General features: G+C 37.2%; 1 protein-coding gene across 1 annotated transcript in view; it reads left to right on the forward strand.

Annotated features, from left to right (window-relative positions):
* SEMA3A (sema domain, immunoglobulin domain (Ig), short basic domain, secreted, (semaphorin) 3A) overlaps nucleotides 1–15,264 on the forward strand; it is a 121,363-nt gene that overhangs the window by 53,701 nt on the left and 52,398 nt on the right. Inside the window, exons 4-5 of the mRNA XM_009326562.1 lie at nucleotides 1,199–1,292; nucleotides 8,030–8,149. Coding sequence (XP_009324837.1) covers nucleotides 1,199–1,292; nucleotides 8,030–8,149 — 214 coding nt within the window. The remainder of the gene's footprint in view (nucleotides 1–1,198; nucleotides 1,293–8,029; nucleotides 8,150–15,264) is intronic.

The following is a 15,264-nucleotide window of genomic DNA, read 5'->3' on the forward strand; positions in this document are numbered from 1 at the left end:
ATAATAAATAGGCAAAAATATTGTAACATCTTCTTAGTTTCTTTCTATCATCAACACATATTTTAGACATATATTCTGATATTTATTTTTTGTTTCTTTTCTTAAAACAGATGACTGGTCTCTGATTAGTTGGTAAGAAAAAAAGAGGCTGTATCAAGCTGTAGTTCCTATTACAGCCTAAGCTACTTGGTCCTGCACATATTGGTTGAAAGAAGCCCTTCAGCATCCACCTCATAGAGAATTTTTAGGTATAAGCAACTGAGAACTGGGTGCAAAGGCCTAAGTAACCAGAGAAACTGTTGGAGGTAGGGGTTGTCCCAGCTTTGGGGCTCCTTGATTTAGGTGTCAATGCAAATTAACCACAGTGCAGGTGGGAAATGGAAATTTCAGTTTTTGGTGTGGCCTCCACATGTCTTCTGTCAATGTAGAAGTCTACTGTGCAAAAAGCATCTATTCTTCTGGTTTTACCCTCAGTGCAAAACATAAGATAAACACACTATTCAAATTGATTGGCAGATTTGGTCACCCAGTTAAAATTAAAGTAATTAAATGTACTGAAAAGCCCATTGCTTTGGAATTACTGACCTTGATTTAAGTTAGTGTTGACTGAGGCCTTTTTTAATCTTGGTTTATATCCCCATATGCTTTGCCCTCGGCCTGTATATTTTAAAAGTTTTATTACATAGTACTGAAGAATAATTAAAAAAAAGCTCTCCTGATACAGTTAAAATTCAATTTGAGGGTGCATGAAACAGTAAGTCACTAAATATTCAAGTTAGGAAAAGCAGAATTTAGCATTGTATTATGCACTAATCTACACTTGCAGGATATTTCAGAAAAGTATAGTCAGTGAAAAATAGGCTTTGTCTTTTTTCAGACAAAAGTTTCAAATTCCAGCTTCTTCAGTTACTATTACTCAGACATATTCTCAATGAAAGCAGAAACAATTCAATGAAGCTATGCAAATAGATGAGACACAATCTGTGCATGTGTATTTGTGCTTTTGACTAGCCTTCAGCACAATACTGATTAGAAGGTGGGCACTTTTGCCAGATCCTCACCTAGTGTAATTTGACTTCCCTGAAGCCACAAAACCCAGTGTGAATCATATGTACTGCACTCTGTTTAGTTCAACTTTTTTTTTAGTGTTCTTTCATCAAATAATATTGCTTTTTCTTTCTTTTTTTCTACCCCACAGGACAACATTTTTAGAATGGAAGATTCACATTTTGAAAATGGCCGAGGGAAAAGCCCTTATGATCCTAAACTGCTGACAGCTTCTCTTTTAGTAGGTAGGTGCCACAATACAAGTTCAATGAGACGTGCATTCACTGTAAATAATAGCCAGTTTTCTGCTTTTTTTCTCCTTGCAGTACCTATGATAGCGCTTTTTTTTATGAATTTTATTTTCAGGCTAAAGTAATTTTGATTTCATTTTTAATACAGTTGACCCAGGTGTCTTGAGAAACAAGGTGTGTGTAAACCAAGAATCAAGTATCACAAGAGCCACTTTATACCTCTGTAAGACCTTGATTCTGCAAAGTGTTTCTCCTCCCCAGAGCTAGGTGACTCTGGAGGTATTTTAATCACCCAGTTTACAGAATGGCCTCACTGACGGTTGCACCAGCACAGCTGAGAGAAAAGTGAGAGCAGGAATAAGTAATTTCTTACACCAGTTTTGCTGCCGAGGACGGTCTATCACCCAATTGTACCTGCATGTGAGCTGGAGATACACAAGCGTTCACAGGTCTTTAGGCCTTAAGATGATGTTTCAGCTGAAGAGATCTATCTGACAGTGAATACAATTAAACTCCTGGCTGGAACAGAGAGATTTAAATAAATTAAGTATTTTTGAATTAGTAATACTTAATTGCAAGGAATATGTGAGTATAGAGCACCTGGACTGTGTTAATCTAATTGAACTAATCCAATTGATTGAATTAATTTAATTGATTTAATTTATCTAATTGAATTAATTGTGTTATTTGTTATTCCTGCTCCTTTACGAAAAAGGCAAAAAGAAATTTTGTAAGAAGAAATTAAGAGGGAAACAAATTAGATTCTTCTTTCAGTAACAGCTCTGCCCAGGTGTAGCCACTTTATCCTTAACATGTAACTTTCTGGCAATTTATTACAACTTCAAATCCAAGGGACAACAATAGTTTCAGAAGATTGCAGATTCTCTTACCTCAGAAGTCTTTGGGAAACGACGCATAACCAGATATACTGTCTTCTCCAGGACTTTGTCCATATTGCTAGTCTAGGGTCTTAATCTACCCTTATTATATTTACATTACATTTAAAAATGAAGCTATTCAAAATAGACAGCAACAAAAATTTAGTCTTGAGTGTGCCTCATTTCCTGATCTTCGAAGCCCCTAATGATCACAGGTGATGAGCTACCCTGGGGACATGCACTTTTTGACAGGAAAAACAAGAAAGATGTCCACGTCTTGCTCCAACTTGTACCTTGTACAATCAGAAAGGAAAAAAATGTGTGTGTAAAAGGCCAGTGTATAAATTAGTGCCTGGAGCAACTTGAATTTGTGGCATAGCTACTCTCAAGGGAATGGCTTTACTATTTACTTTAATATACAATAAAGAAAGAGAATGATGACAAGCCAGTATTACATGGTATACTTGGTATGCAACTGCACAAAGTCAACAGCATCTAGCTTTTCACATTCCTTTTTTTTTTTCACGGCACAAATATGATTATCTTATTTCCCTTGCCTTAGATTTCATGTCTTTAAAACATCTTTGCTCTCTTGAGCCCACTCCCTATCACTATAATTTTCACTCCATGTATTTTTACTCCTAATAAACAGTAGACTGAGCATGATATTTTGTTTTGACTCAGGCTTCAATTAGAGCCATGGGTGTATTAGCACTATAGAAAATGGCGCAAATTCAACATTCAAAGCCAGTGACTAATTTCTACTTCAGTGACTTACACAAAACTCAGAGTGAACCTAAAATTAACATTCCTGCATCCTGAACATGAACACCCTTTCTTCTCTGCCTCCTCATAGCTACCTCACAGTCATATTGTATTACTGATTATAATGTTGCATTTATTTCAATCCTTTCCTGCAGAGGTTCCCCTGATATTTCAGAAAGTGTACACCAGATTCACCACTGGTTCACAATTACTTACTCTTATCTTTGCCAAAAAAGCATGAATTTTATGGTAAAGTGATGACCCAAGGCAAAATAATTTTCTCCCCCTCAAAATAGGTGAGGAACAGGGAATGAACTGGCCAAGCAATGACTACATGGAGAGGTTTGGTCTAACTGCTCTCTGAAGTAGGTAGCACTGGAGTGAAGCAGTGAATAGGTTTATGAAGGCCAGAAGAGCCTCTTGACCACAAATGCCTCACACCAAGAAGAACATGGATGGACTGCTTCTTCCCTTCTCCTGAGCTGAATGATAGCTCGGCTACTCCTGGCCCCTCGTGTGCCAGAAGTATTTGTCCTCACAAGCAACCATGGTTTATCTCATGTTCAAGAGGGCAACTGTGTAAAATAATTTCCCAACAGTCATTAAAATGCAATGTTATAATTAGTAGCACAATGTAACTATCAGGAAGATAAAAGCAGGCTGAGAAGTAAGAGTAATTTATATGGTTAAATACAGGAGGGAAAAATAACTGCTGTTATTCATCAGAAACACTAAACAGAGATTTTGCAAAGTTTGGAAGATGAGTATGTTCTTGACTCCGTAACTAGAAGGTAAAACTTAGGTAAGTGAAATGTAATTATCCAAGCTGGAATTTGGGCAAAACACCAATGTTAATTTGCAAAAAGTAACTTAAGATCTTTAATAGCCATTCATGCTATTAAAGGATTCTTATTTTGTATTTCAGCTGAAAGAAACACTTATAAGTGTAAAAAGGATCTTCAGTTTTCCCTCTCTCTTAAAAAAAAATAAAAATCAATATTTGAAAAAAAAAAGAAACCAAAACAAACAGTTCATCATTCTTAAATTGTTCCAATATTTTTCCAGTATACCTTCCTTGTTCCATCCACCTGCAAACATTTTTCATTATTTTTTTAATAGTTGTTCATTAAAGGTAGTTATTGCTACTCTAAAGTAAACGCCAGCTGGGAACCTGATACAACTAGTTCCTAGTAATGTAAGACATTATTCAGCCATTCCCATCTATGTGCTGCTAACTAAACAATCTCCATTTGAGTGGGCTAGCGCATGAAAATGTAGAGACTAGGCAGTCCCTGGGCACCACTAGTGTGTATTCCAGGGCAGGAGGAAAATGAGAGGCAGCAGGGTTTTCAAAGAACATAATCACAGGAGAAAATTATCACTGAATGTATTAGTCTAAAGCAATTGTACTGGGATAGTTGAAAAAACCTCAGAGAAAGAGACAGCATTGTCCCATTGTCAGTCAGTTGCTCTTTAGGAAATGACCCTTTGGGATTTTCAAAAGCTCTGATGATCCAGAATCCTCAAAGCTATTTTTGTTCCTGTGTATCACTGATTTTTTTTTTTTAAGTTTATAATTTTTTAAAATTATTATTATTTTTTAAATCAGTTTAGGTGCCTTAATGCTCCCAAATATGGATCAATGTGATCTGAAATACAGTAGCTTCTCTACCAAGGAAGAACTTTACTGTCCTATCTATTAGAAATTAGCTACTAAGTACCTATGAGGTTCAGGATACTAGAGTTTATTCTACTTTCTGGGAAGATTTAGTTGTTGACTTTAAAAGGAATGAAGTCAATCCACTACTATGTACGTCTGAAAATCTTAACTTTAGCAAATAAACCTACTAACCAGGGATAGAAGATTTCATTTGGGAACCCTTTTACCAGTGAGAGCAATCAGGACATTCAAGGCTTACTTTTGCCTATATTACCCATCCATTCAACTTTCTTATTTCTTTCAAAAAGGAAGCTTACACTTCTGTACTCTCCAAAATTTTTATTTTTTTTTTAAGAAGGCAGTCTTCTTTAAAAGCTGAATAGAAACAATTCAGCAAATAAATGTATTCTGCTTAGTTTTTAACATCTTTGTATCTAATGAACCTGCGGACGTGTTCACAGTTTCATGCTGCTTATGTACGGTACGCAGGAAAATGGTTCCTCCCCCCCAAAAAAAAATTATTATGGGCTTTAATTGTTGCCTCCTTATTTAGTAAAGTCAATATATGTATTTCTGTTTGCATTCATAATGTCAGCATGCTACTTCTTTAGAATAAAGTCGTTTGTGTCCAGAACATAGAGCTTTTTCCTATGCAAACAACTCAGCCATCAGCTTGTTCTGGGCAGTTGTTGCTTTATGCTGCTGGGCTGGAAATACAAAGTGACAACTTTTTCTTTTTTTCCTTCATTCTTTCCCCTTGAGAAATGTTTGTCAGTTTTCAAACTGTTCATTTCGACTTTCTTCTTCAAGTTAATGAAAACTGCTTTTAAAACTACTGACAATGGAAATAGCACAGTGAAGACTCTCCATGACTTAAAAGAATCATTTCCTAGACCAGTAATGAGTAAATTTCAGTCCAAAAGAAGGTCTGCTTAGGGAAACAAAGATGAATGTACTTATGTCTAGACAGGAGGCAAAATTCTCATATAGCTTTTGAATAGTACTAACTCAAAGGATGTGCACATCTGGGACATGACTTAAGGCTCACCCTGAATCTACCAAAAATTATTATCTAAAGCCTTACAAAAATAAATGGTATTTCTTGGTATTTCTATCTGGGAGAAGCCAAAATTTGCATGACTACAGCAAATCAGTTCAAACTGCAAGCACTGGTCTAGGTATCCTGAAACTTGGAGGGGCTGTAGTAGAAAGCAAAGAAAGGTCAGCTAGTTTCCTACAGACTTTTTCTCCTTTGCAACACGCTGAAGCTCATTATTGGCAAAACTTTTACACTGTCACCACTGACAAAATGTACCAGCCACAAGAGACTAGTAGCATGAAATAGTCTTGGGTTGAATTAAGTCGAACCTGGATGATATGTTATTTTCAGTGGTGTTTATATATTGAGTTAGAAGTTGAGGTGCCAAAACCCCTTACAATTCTAAATATTGTAAATATATAATTATAATGAGTTTTTGAGCTATATTTGTTTTAATTTTAATAATGTAGTATTAAATGTAGAATTTTTTTCTTTCTTGATTGACCTTTAGATCTGCTGATAACTAGGAAGCAAAATAGGTCTTGTTGGTTTTTTTCTTTCCCCCTTTGATTTATATTGATTTATCAGAACTCACTAGGGACTGAAAGACAAGGAAATGAAGATAAGGTTAAAGAAAGGTTAAGCACAGCATCAAAGCCCTTTTCACAAGCAAAGAGGTTTTATGTTCTTTAAAATCTCAGCTGCATACCCTGTACATAATAATCACTATAATTAAGTGATTGTCTCCCCTTTAAAAAAAAGTTGAAAATTACATAGAGGAATGATAAATTGTTAATTAATGATATGCTGTTCTGTTTCACTTCTGATTACACCTCCTGCTGGGCACGACTGGTCTATTTGCTTCTAATCTTTGCTGTGAATTCATTCAATTCCACGCCTTTCCGCTATCGTGTTTTCACCCTTCCTGACTTTCATGACTACCATATGGTACAGAGCCACTGTAGGTTCAATTGATAAATTCATGGTGTCAGTGTTCTGGGGAAAAGTTGCCAGCGATATCCAGTAGGCATGCTTGGATATGGTTCTCCCACCATGGAAATACCTAAAATTGCCATGAAAATGATGAACTTGTTCCTAAAAGGTTTTTTAAAATGAGGATATGGTAGAGTTCATCATGACCATGAAAAATTTATTACCTTAGCTCAAAGAAAGAATTATTTTATCCTCAAACTTGTCTTCTTCACAGAAGACCCATTTAAGATGGGTAGCTTGAAAATAACAGTTGGAAGGAATAATATTTTTTAATTCCATATTGAAAGTATAGGGTAGGGTATCTCATTTCACATATGGGTGTAAAAGGGCACAGTTCTAAAAAATGCATTTTTAACAATTTGAATTCAGACTAATTTCATGGACAAGCTCTATATTAATGTCAGAATAATACATGTTGTTCTTTGATCCCTGGTTATTTTCTGTGGATTTGATTGCTATGTACTTATTATTCTCTTTACCAGTTGGCAGGTATTTAACTTGACTTGGTCCTTTGAATTTAGACTGTGTCTCTCTCTGTCTCCTCCGTGATACTTCTAGCTGGCTGAGGAGGGGCACACTGGGACTCTAATATTATGAGTTTCTTCTCCAGCTACGCTATGTATGTGCCTTTTATAGGCTGAAGTATCACAGGTCAATTTTTAATTCACTTGTTCACTGTGATATGCATGGGGTCAAGGTAGCAGGGAATGGTCTCATTTATTGCCTCCCTTAGCTGTTGCCCTTTGCCAGTGTCACAGTTATGAAGGTGGCAGGAGGAGAAAGGCATGTTCTGTCTTTCCTGTAGAAGCTACTGTTTCCAGAGGATTTGCTTGCTCAGAAAAAAAAGAAGGGAAAAACAAAAAGGCAAAGCAAAACCGAAGATCAACCAAAAGACAGTTTCTATATGAAAAATTCAGGGGACTTGACGACTTTCTGAACCAAGAGTGAGTGAGCTGGACTCTCCAATTCCCAACACAGACTCACAAAAACCCAGTAGGTTGGGAGGAACCTCTGGAGGTCTCTAGTCCAAACTCCTGTTCAAAACAGGGTAACTTCACAGTTAGGGAGGTTTTTGGGGGCTGCATACTACTACCTGCCAGGGACAGGTGTACAAGCTGTCACTGTTCCAGCCTAAGAATCCAAACATATTTTTGAAAAGTGGCTACACTAGCAGTCAGGAGATACAGCTCATTTGAGAGAGGTTACAGTTAAGCTCTGCAGTGAGAAAGTGGGTCTAATTATATATTTTCAATGACAATACATTGCATACGGCTTATTACTTCGTAATTTTCTCATTGTCCCTATTAGCGTAAAATAAACATAGGACTGACAGCTTTCTCTGACTTACATGACTGGAAAATTGAGAAATGTTGCTTACAATTATGTCCTCCCACAGATGGAGAACTGTACTCTGGCACAGCAGCAGACTTCATGGGCAGGGACTTTGCCATTTTCCGAACTCTGGGGCATCATCATCCAATCAGAACAGAGCAGCATGACTCCCGGTGGCTAAATGGTATGTAAAATGTACATTTACCCAGTTACATTCATCTAGCTGTTAAAGACTAGCACACAGCTTTGTTCCAGCAACATCTGTGGCATATACACCCCTCTTTTATTTGGAGCAGAATTTTGTCTTAAACCAGTTAACCTAATCAAAAGTGATTTATAAAGAAGCATTTCTGTTTTAATTACATTGAGATTTGTGGAGTGTGATTAAATTTAAAACATATACAGACACTACGGCTAATGTGGTTGTGCCACAGAAGCAGATTGCTGTAGGGTGCAAGTTGCTCAAGGCTTGTGGAGGCATCAGCCACACGTCAACACAAAGTAGCTACAGAGCCTTGGGCAGGACTGTGCCTTGTACAGGCTTTAATTTTTGGCTGGGTTGAAGGGACTCTGACACTGTCCACCAAAGTCCAGCAGAAAGTGAATCAGCAGAGTTTCCTGAGCAGGCCAGAGTTGTCAATAGTTTGGAAAAAGTGAAAAGGGTCCTGGGTATTCCAAACTACTGGGTTTCAAAATATTCAATAGTTTAACAAGGCACAATAGCTTACATTATTGTATGGATATTACTAATCAGGCCTATAGTTGGTTGTTTGCATGTATGGGGAGAGAAGGATAGTTTCAGAGAAAATCTGGGTTTGGTTTCATGTACCAAAATACTTCAAAATGCATCTGAGTACTCTATACAAGTTCTACTGAAGTCAAAATTCCAATAACTTAAATGGATTTACACTTGGCTTTAGCTACTATACAAGGATATGAGCATTTTGGAAATGAGAATTCACCATTTGAAAAAGCTGACATTTGAATGCTAACAGTAGTTACTCTGAGTTAATTTGTATTTTAATTTTTGAAGAGTTGACTAGCCACTTTTGCTGTACACACTGCTTGCATCTGCACTCCTGTTTTTGAATTCACAAAGTATTTTGTTTGTAGATATTTTTCACTTCTAGCCACATTATTTATGTCTGTGCTGAGGTCTAGGTTTTCTTACATGGTTTTGCAACTTAGTGCAAACTGTTCATGCAAATTTTTAATGTGTAAGAGCAGACTATGTTTCAACAACACAGCTTCTTACTAGCAACAGTCAGGAACTTCTAGTATCATACTGGTTATCATATTAGCTGTATATACAATTTATAACAAAACCAATCCCTGACTCGTAATTAAAACCATAAAATGTTATTGCAGGTTGGATAAACAACTCTATATATGATATATGCATTGGATATATGTATCAGATAAATGTGTATATGATGAGTTGTTTGAATCTGTCATAAAATCATATTTTACTATGACAAGTTGTATGAATCTGATTCTTGTCCTGTTAAATTTAGTTTTGTCATAATTCACATAGACTACTGTGAGGACAGATTCAGGTCTATCACATTTCAGTTCTACAGTCTGTGCTTGCCCAGTAACCCAGAAATATTGCTCATTGGTTTATTTTATTATAATAATAGACAAGATTTCTGGACTTCAGGAGTCAGTAAAGTACAAGGGTTACAGACATACATATCCATCTATCTTGGTACCTGGTAGAGTAATAATATGTTAAAGATAACACAACACCCACTTTTGTTATGATAGTCATGATGAAATAAAGTCCAATCATGCAAGCAAAATCTGCTTTTGTGCAGTAGATTTGCACAATGACAGCTGAGTCAGGAGGATTTATGCAGTGGGAAAGCACAGCCATTGTCCACAGCCCCTGTACTTCATCGTTGAAAATGTGTCATTCCTTTGTGGATTCGGTTATCAGTCTTTCAGCACTAAATGTGGGAAATGCTTTTCCCAAATTAGCACTAAGGTTGCATCTGACAGGGTGCAGAAATCACAAGTGCTTTGTGCTCAAGATGGGGAGGAGAAGACAGTTGCACATAAAGAGCTGACAAACCTCAAGCTCTCTAGAATTAAAGTATCATCCAAAATGAGCATAAAAGTAGGAAGGCAGCATTTATCGTAGGACAGGGTGAAGATGATTTTCAACTCTAAGTGTAGTTCTTACACTATATTCCTGTATGGAAAGTTTCAAGTTAATTTAAAAAAAGAATCAAACTGAGGCCTTTAGAAATGATTCTCATAACTGTCTATAATTTAATAGACAATGATCCTTACGCACATTTTTGAAAACTATCTCTCCATTGCAACTTGATAAGTTGACATTCCTAATATGGAAAGGTTGGCTTAAAATCTGTACTACAACGTTCCTATTAAAGGCTCTAAGACTTTACTGTTAATTTCCCAGTGATAAGGTCCTGGCAGCCTTTCCACACAGGACTCCTAATTTCAGCATCTAACAGGGAAATCCAAAAATTATAATTATTTGGATTTGAAACTCTGCAGGCATGCCAGGCCTTTGATAATTTTTTTTTTTTTTTTCATTTGTATCTTTTAAATATAATTGTAAAAGAAGCTTTATGTTTTCATGTATTTAAAGTGGATATACTTTTAATGAAATAAGCTCTTACTGAAGGATGAGGTGTAATCTACTTTCTTAAAGATCTGTATAAACTAGTTTTGAACCTTAAGTTTGCAGCGCTTTATACATTTTTTAGTTAAAGACATGGATTGCTATGTAGTGGTGGGTTTGCTTTTCTAGTTGCTTTCTACAGTGTGCTTAGCCTCAGGTTAAAAACCACTATTCTATGGACATATATTGAAATCTGGATAAGAACAGTAGTTCTGATCAAACTCTCAAAGAGAAATCCTCATCCCCTTGGAGTTTAATAGCTAGATGGTGAGGCATCCAGTTTATAAGTCCTTGCTAATGTTTACTTCGTTCAGAGCAGGAACTTCAAACTGCTTTTCCCATATTAAGGCTAAGGTCAGAGCTGACAGGGTAGAGAAAACACAGCTGTTTGGTACTAAAAATGGAGAGGAGAAGGCATTAAGAACTTGCAAACTTTTCCTAGAATTTAAATATCATCCTGAACTGGTGTAAACATTGCACAGAGTGATTAAGTTTTTTGGATTTAAGTACGGATAGAGTTCCTTTTTCACAGTGAGAACAATCAGCCATTGGAATAATCTCTGCAGGGAAGTGGTGGATTCCTCAACATTGGACGCTTTTAAGATTCACCAGGACAGGGTGCTGGGCCATCTTGTCTAGACTGTGCTTTTGCCAAGAAAGGTTGGACCAGATGATCTTTGAGGTCCCTTCCAACCTGGTATTCTATGATTCTATGATTCCTACAGAGATCACACAGTCACTTTTTGGAGATGCTCTACCTTTCCTAAGAAGTTAAATGTTGCTGGGAAGAGAGCTTTGAACTGTGCCCAGCCCAAGAGACGGTGCTGACCAGCAGCTCTTGAAGACTTTTTAAGTCTTTTAAAGACATTAAATACTCACAGGCTTCTAAAGACATTCCATTTTGTATAAATAATTAAACAGTCACCAAGCCAAATAAAGCAAGGGAGACTGATTCTATAGCCATGTAGTTGGGGCATTCATCTAGAAGGTAGGGAACAATACATCAGTCACTGTAGCATTACAATATTTAATTATTGATACAGAGTTGGCCAGATGTGACATGAAGGCATTTGCAAAAACACAGTAAAATAAGTTGGTGCTCAGGGAAGTCATCTTGGATACGAAAAGCCCAGACTGAATCATGTACTTTGTTACAAGCCATGTGCATACTCACCCTGGATATTATTGGCTCCTCTGGTAAGTGCATGGAGTTTATCTGCACAAAAAGCTTTGACAGTCTTAGCTGGTCCCAGTGAGGGTCAAGAAAAGTTTTGAACTCTCAGAAAAAAAAATCTTGAAATTGAGAAAACATCTCCTGTCCAGCTTTACTATAAATAGCAGTGGCTTTGATGTTACACATATATCTTACAGAGTCTTGCCTATAGGCAAAACCCATGTTTTCCTTTAAATGTGCCATTGCCTCTTACAGTTCAGAGCCATCAGAAGTCAGTGTTATTTAAAGAAAGCACAGATAGAGGTCCTGCTTCTGTGAACCACTTCAGCAATAAAAAAAGATGAGTAGGAGGCCCGAGCAGGTCAGAGCAGCTTCCCCTGGTACCAGCAGTTCCCTGGTGAGCTACACACAATGTTTGCTGTACACCGTCCGTGGCAGCGTTCATGCAAGGGCTGAGGGCATGGCTGGAGGCAAGAAGGCAGAAATGGCAGTGCGGTGTACCAAAGCAAATGCTAAGCAATGCAAAAGCAATGTACTGAAGGCAGTTTCCAAGCTGAAGATTAGGGGAGTGGAAGGAAAGCTTGGAGCCACTCTCATCTTCCCTGACTTGAGCACAGAGGGATCTTGCCTTAAATTGTTAACATTTTGTAAAATGAATAATCATAAACATTTATTTTAAAAGCAAAACAGAGTTGGGCTGCAGAAGATTTGAAGGGAAATTAAATCACAAAAGCTGCATTAAGGTAGTATTATGAATCTGGTTTGCACCCCAGAAAAGTGAAGAAATACTGGTCTTGCTCACCCTCTTTACTAGACCTGGGGTTAAGAGAGACTGTCAGTCTGGATTTCGAGCCTTGGCTTGGAATTTCCTTGCTTTTTATGGGTTTAAACCAGTTCTATGATATTATTTTAGCATACTTTCCATGGCTTAATTTTTAAAGTGGGGTAGTAGCTGTGCTTAGTCCCCCAGGGTTATTGTCCTTGGTAATCTTTACTTTACGGTTACATAAACAGCTGAGAATTATAGAAGCTGAGCGACTGTTCAATAAAAAAGAAAATGCCCTCTTAAATTTCACAGGCTCCAAGGCAGGAAACAAGGACTTGATACTCTCCTGGCATTCATACAGAACTTTAGCCGTCACTTTATGTTGTTCCCACTTATGGTAGTTAGTAGGATGTCCCAGCACTGGCAATATACACACATAATTTTGAATATATATGTATTGCACAGTAGAGGAATGTATGGCAAGAGAAAGACAAGATTGCAGCTAGTTTATAGGATTTTTACCTCTCTAATAAAAATGTATTAGATGTGTCAAGAAGTTTAGAAATTAGTATTTGTTCTCTTGCAACTACTTTTGCTGAGACTTGGATGTGTTCATTTGCTGCATTGTTGATTCTACAATTTGTCTTTGGTCATCCACACCAAACCCTTTTCCCACCTATACATACCCACCGACGTCTCCCTCTTCTGTGCCACTCCCTTGTCCCTAAATGCCTTCCTAGTTGCCCACTTTCCAGCTCACCTCCTAGACATTCCCAATCCAGATATACAGAAGGCACTAAAATACATGCCACCAAAGGTAAGCAAATGTAGAAAATGGCTGACCTGCCAGCATAGACAGGACCCAACCATCCTGGTACCTAGAGGTTATTTCATAAAGTACATCTGAGATATTCTTGGACAAAGGAGGTGATGGATGCTACAAATACAATAAATCTCCAACAAGAAAAGAGCTATTTAAATAAAGGACATTAAAAAACCCCAGGGTATGAACTGCATATGAATATATTTATTCTTCAAATTAGAAGTCTTAAACCGTGGGGGGAAGGAAATTAGAAAAAGCTGCCCAATCGAAATAGTCAGTGAGGCAGCCTAGCTGGTTTTAAGAGGAACTTAGATAACATTTTATGTGGTGTCATATAGCATGCTCGCCTGAGATCGCAAGGGACTGCAGTGAGTAGACTAAGAAGTATCTCCCAGGTCTGCATTCCCATAAGTTTACAAGGGCATATTTAAACAACCTTATCAGTGAAAACAGTGAGGCGATTTTTTTGTGTGTGTTTTTTTGTTGTTGTCCTTTTGTTTTGTTTTGTTTTGTTTTTCCCCTGCAAGGATCTCTTGCATTTAACATATGCATTCCTATATTTGAACCAAATTAGTCAGTTGATCTCTCCTACCATGCAGGCTGTAGTGTGGACCAAGTCCCGCTCTTTCTCGTCACTGCTTATACAGGCGTGAACAGCTCTGAACCTTGCAAGAACAAAACATGTCCATATACGCAAGTCTCATTTCTCACTCAATACACCCTCCCACCCCCATTCCCATTATCTTCATTGCTAAGAATAGTAATAAATAATTTCACAGTGATAAATTCCATGTGTGACAAATGCTAATGTCACCTAACACAGTGCTAGGAAGTACTCAGAAACTATGGTGACGGTGGCATAATAATGTGAACAGAATGGCATACAAACTCAATTTACAGAGTTTTTTTTTCTTCCTTAAGTCTGTAGATCCAAATTTGAGAGATTGAATTTGAATTTTAAATTGTTTTTCTCATTGCAATCTAACAAGTCTTTTCTCTATACATTTTTATTACAACCCATTCTTTTTCTCTTGGAAGAAATGTAAAATTTCTGAAATCACAAAATAATCACTTCTTTCTTAATGTTATTACTCGATGTTTATATTGTCACTAACCTGAAATGGTTAAACTCAGGAAACCATAGGTCCGGCTGAATATTTGATCAGAAGATGCTCATGTATTTGAACCAGTTGACTCATCCTATCTGATAACTGCTCCCTGTATCTTTATACAAAGTAAGAGAAGCATTTGATTCAGAAATCAAAGACCAAGTAGCAATTAGAGAATGTGCTTTACAGTTCTTCTGAATGTGAGGAAGATCATGAAGACGGTGAGTAAAGACAACCAGAAAAATTATTATCTCCCATCAAGTAGCCTGAATGAAATTATTTTAAATTCTTCTAAGAAATAGATCTTATCTGTCTCCCTCCACACAGGGTTGTGGATGAGATTTTGTTGCATTTAGGTATGAAAAATTGGTAAAAGTAGCCAAAGGATAAGCTTTGAGTCTGGAGTGGAAAAAGCAGGTAGGAAAGATGAAGCAGAAGAGGACATTCCCCTGGGTTGACAGCACATTTTGAGGACTTCCTGACACTCTAGAGAATATGACCTGGGGCAAAAAAACTTGCATCAGTAAACATATTGGTCTGAGCCACAATATGCTTGGGGAAGTTAGGATACAAATTAGTCCAGGAGCACCTGACTTAGGATATGTGTGTATTACATGGTTAACCATGGGCTCATTTATGGGTTTTAGCTTGGTCAGCCTTATTATTCACACCGAAAAATAATAGCTGGGAGTGCAGATTAGAATCCATGCTTTGCTGCAATTCATATTATGACTCTCTTTATAGAGCATATAAGATCAAGAATAATGGGGAACCTCA

This window comes from Pygoscelis adeliae, unplaced genomic scaffold (assembly GCF_000699105.1).
Source record: "Pygoscelis adeliae isolate BGI_AS28 unplaced genomic scaffold, ASM69910v1 Scaffold306, whole genome shotgun sequence".
In the NCBI taxonomy this organism is placed as follows: domain Eukaryota; kingdom Metazoa; phylum Chordata; class Aves; order Sphenisciformes; family Spheniscidae; genus Pygoscelis; species Pygoscelis adeliae.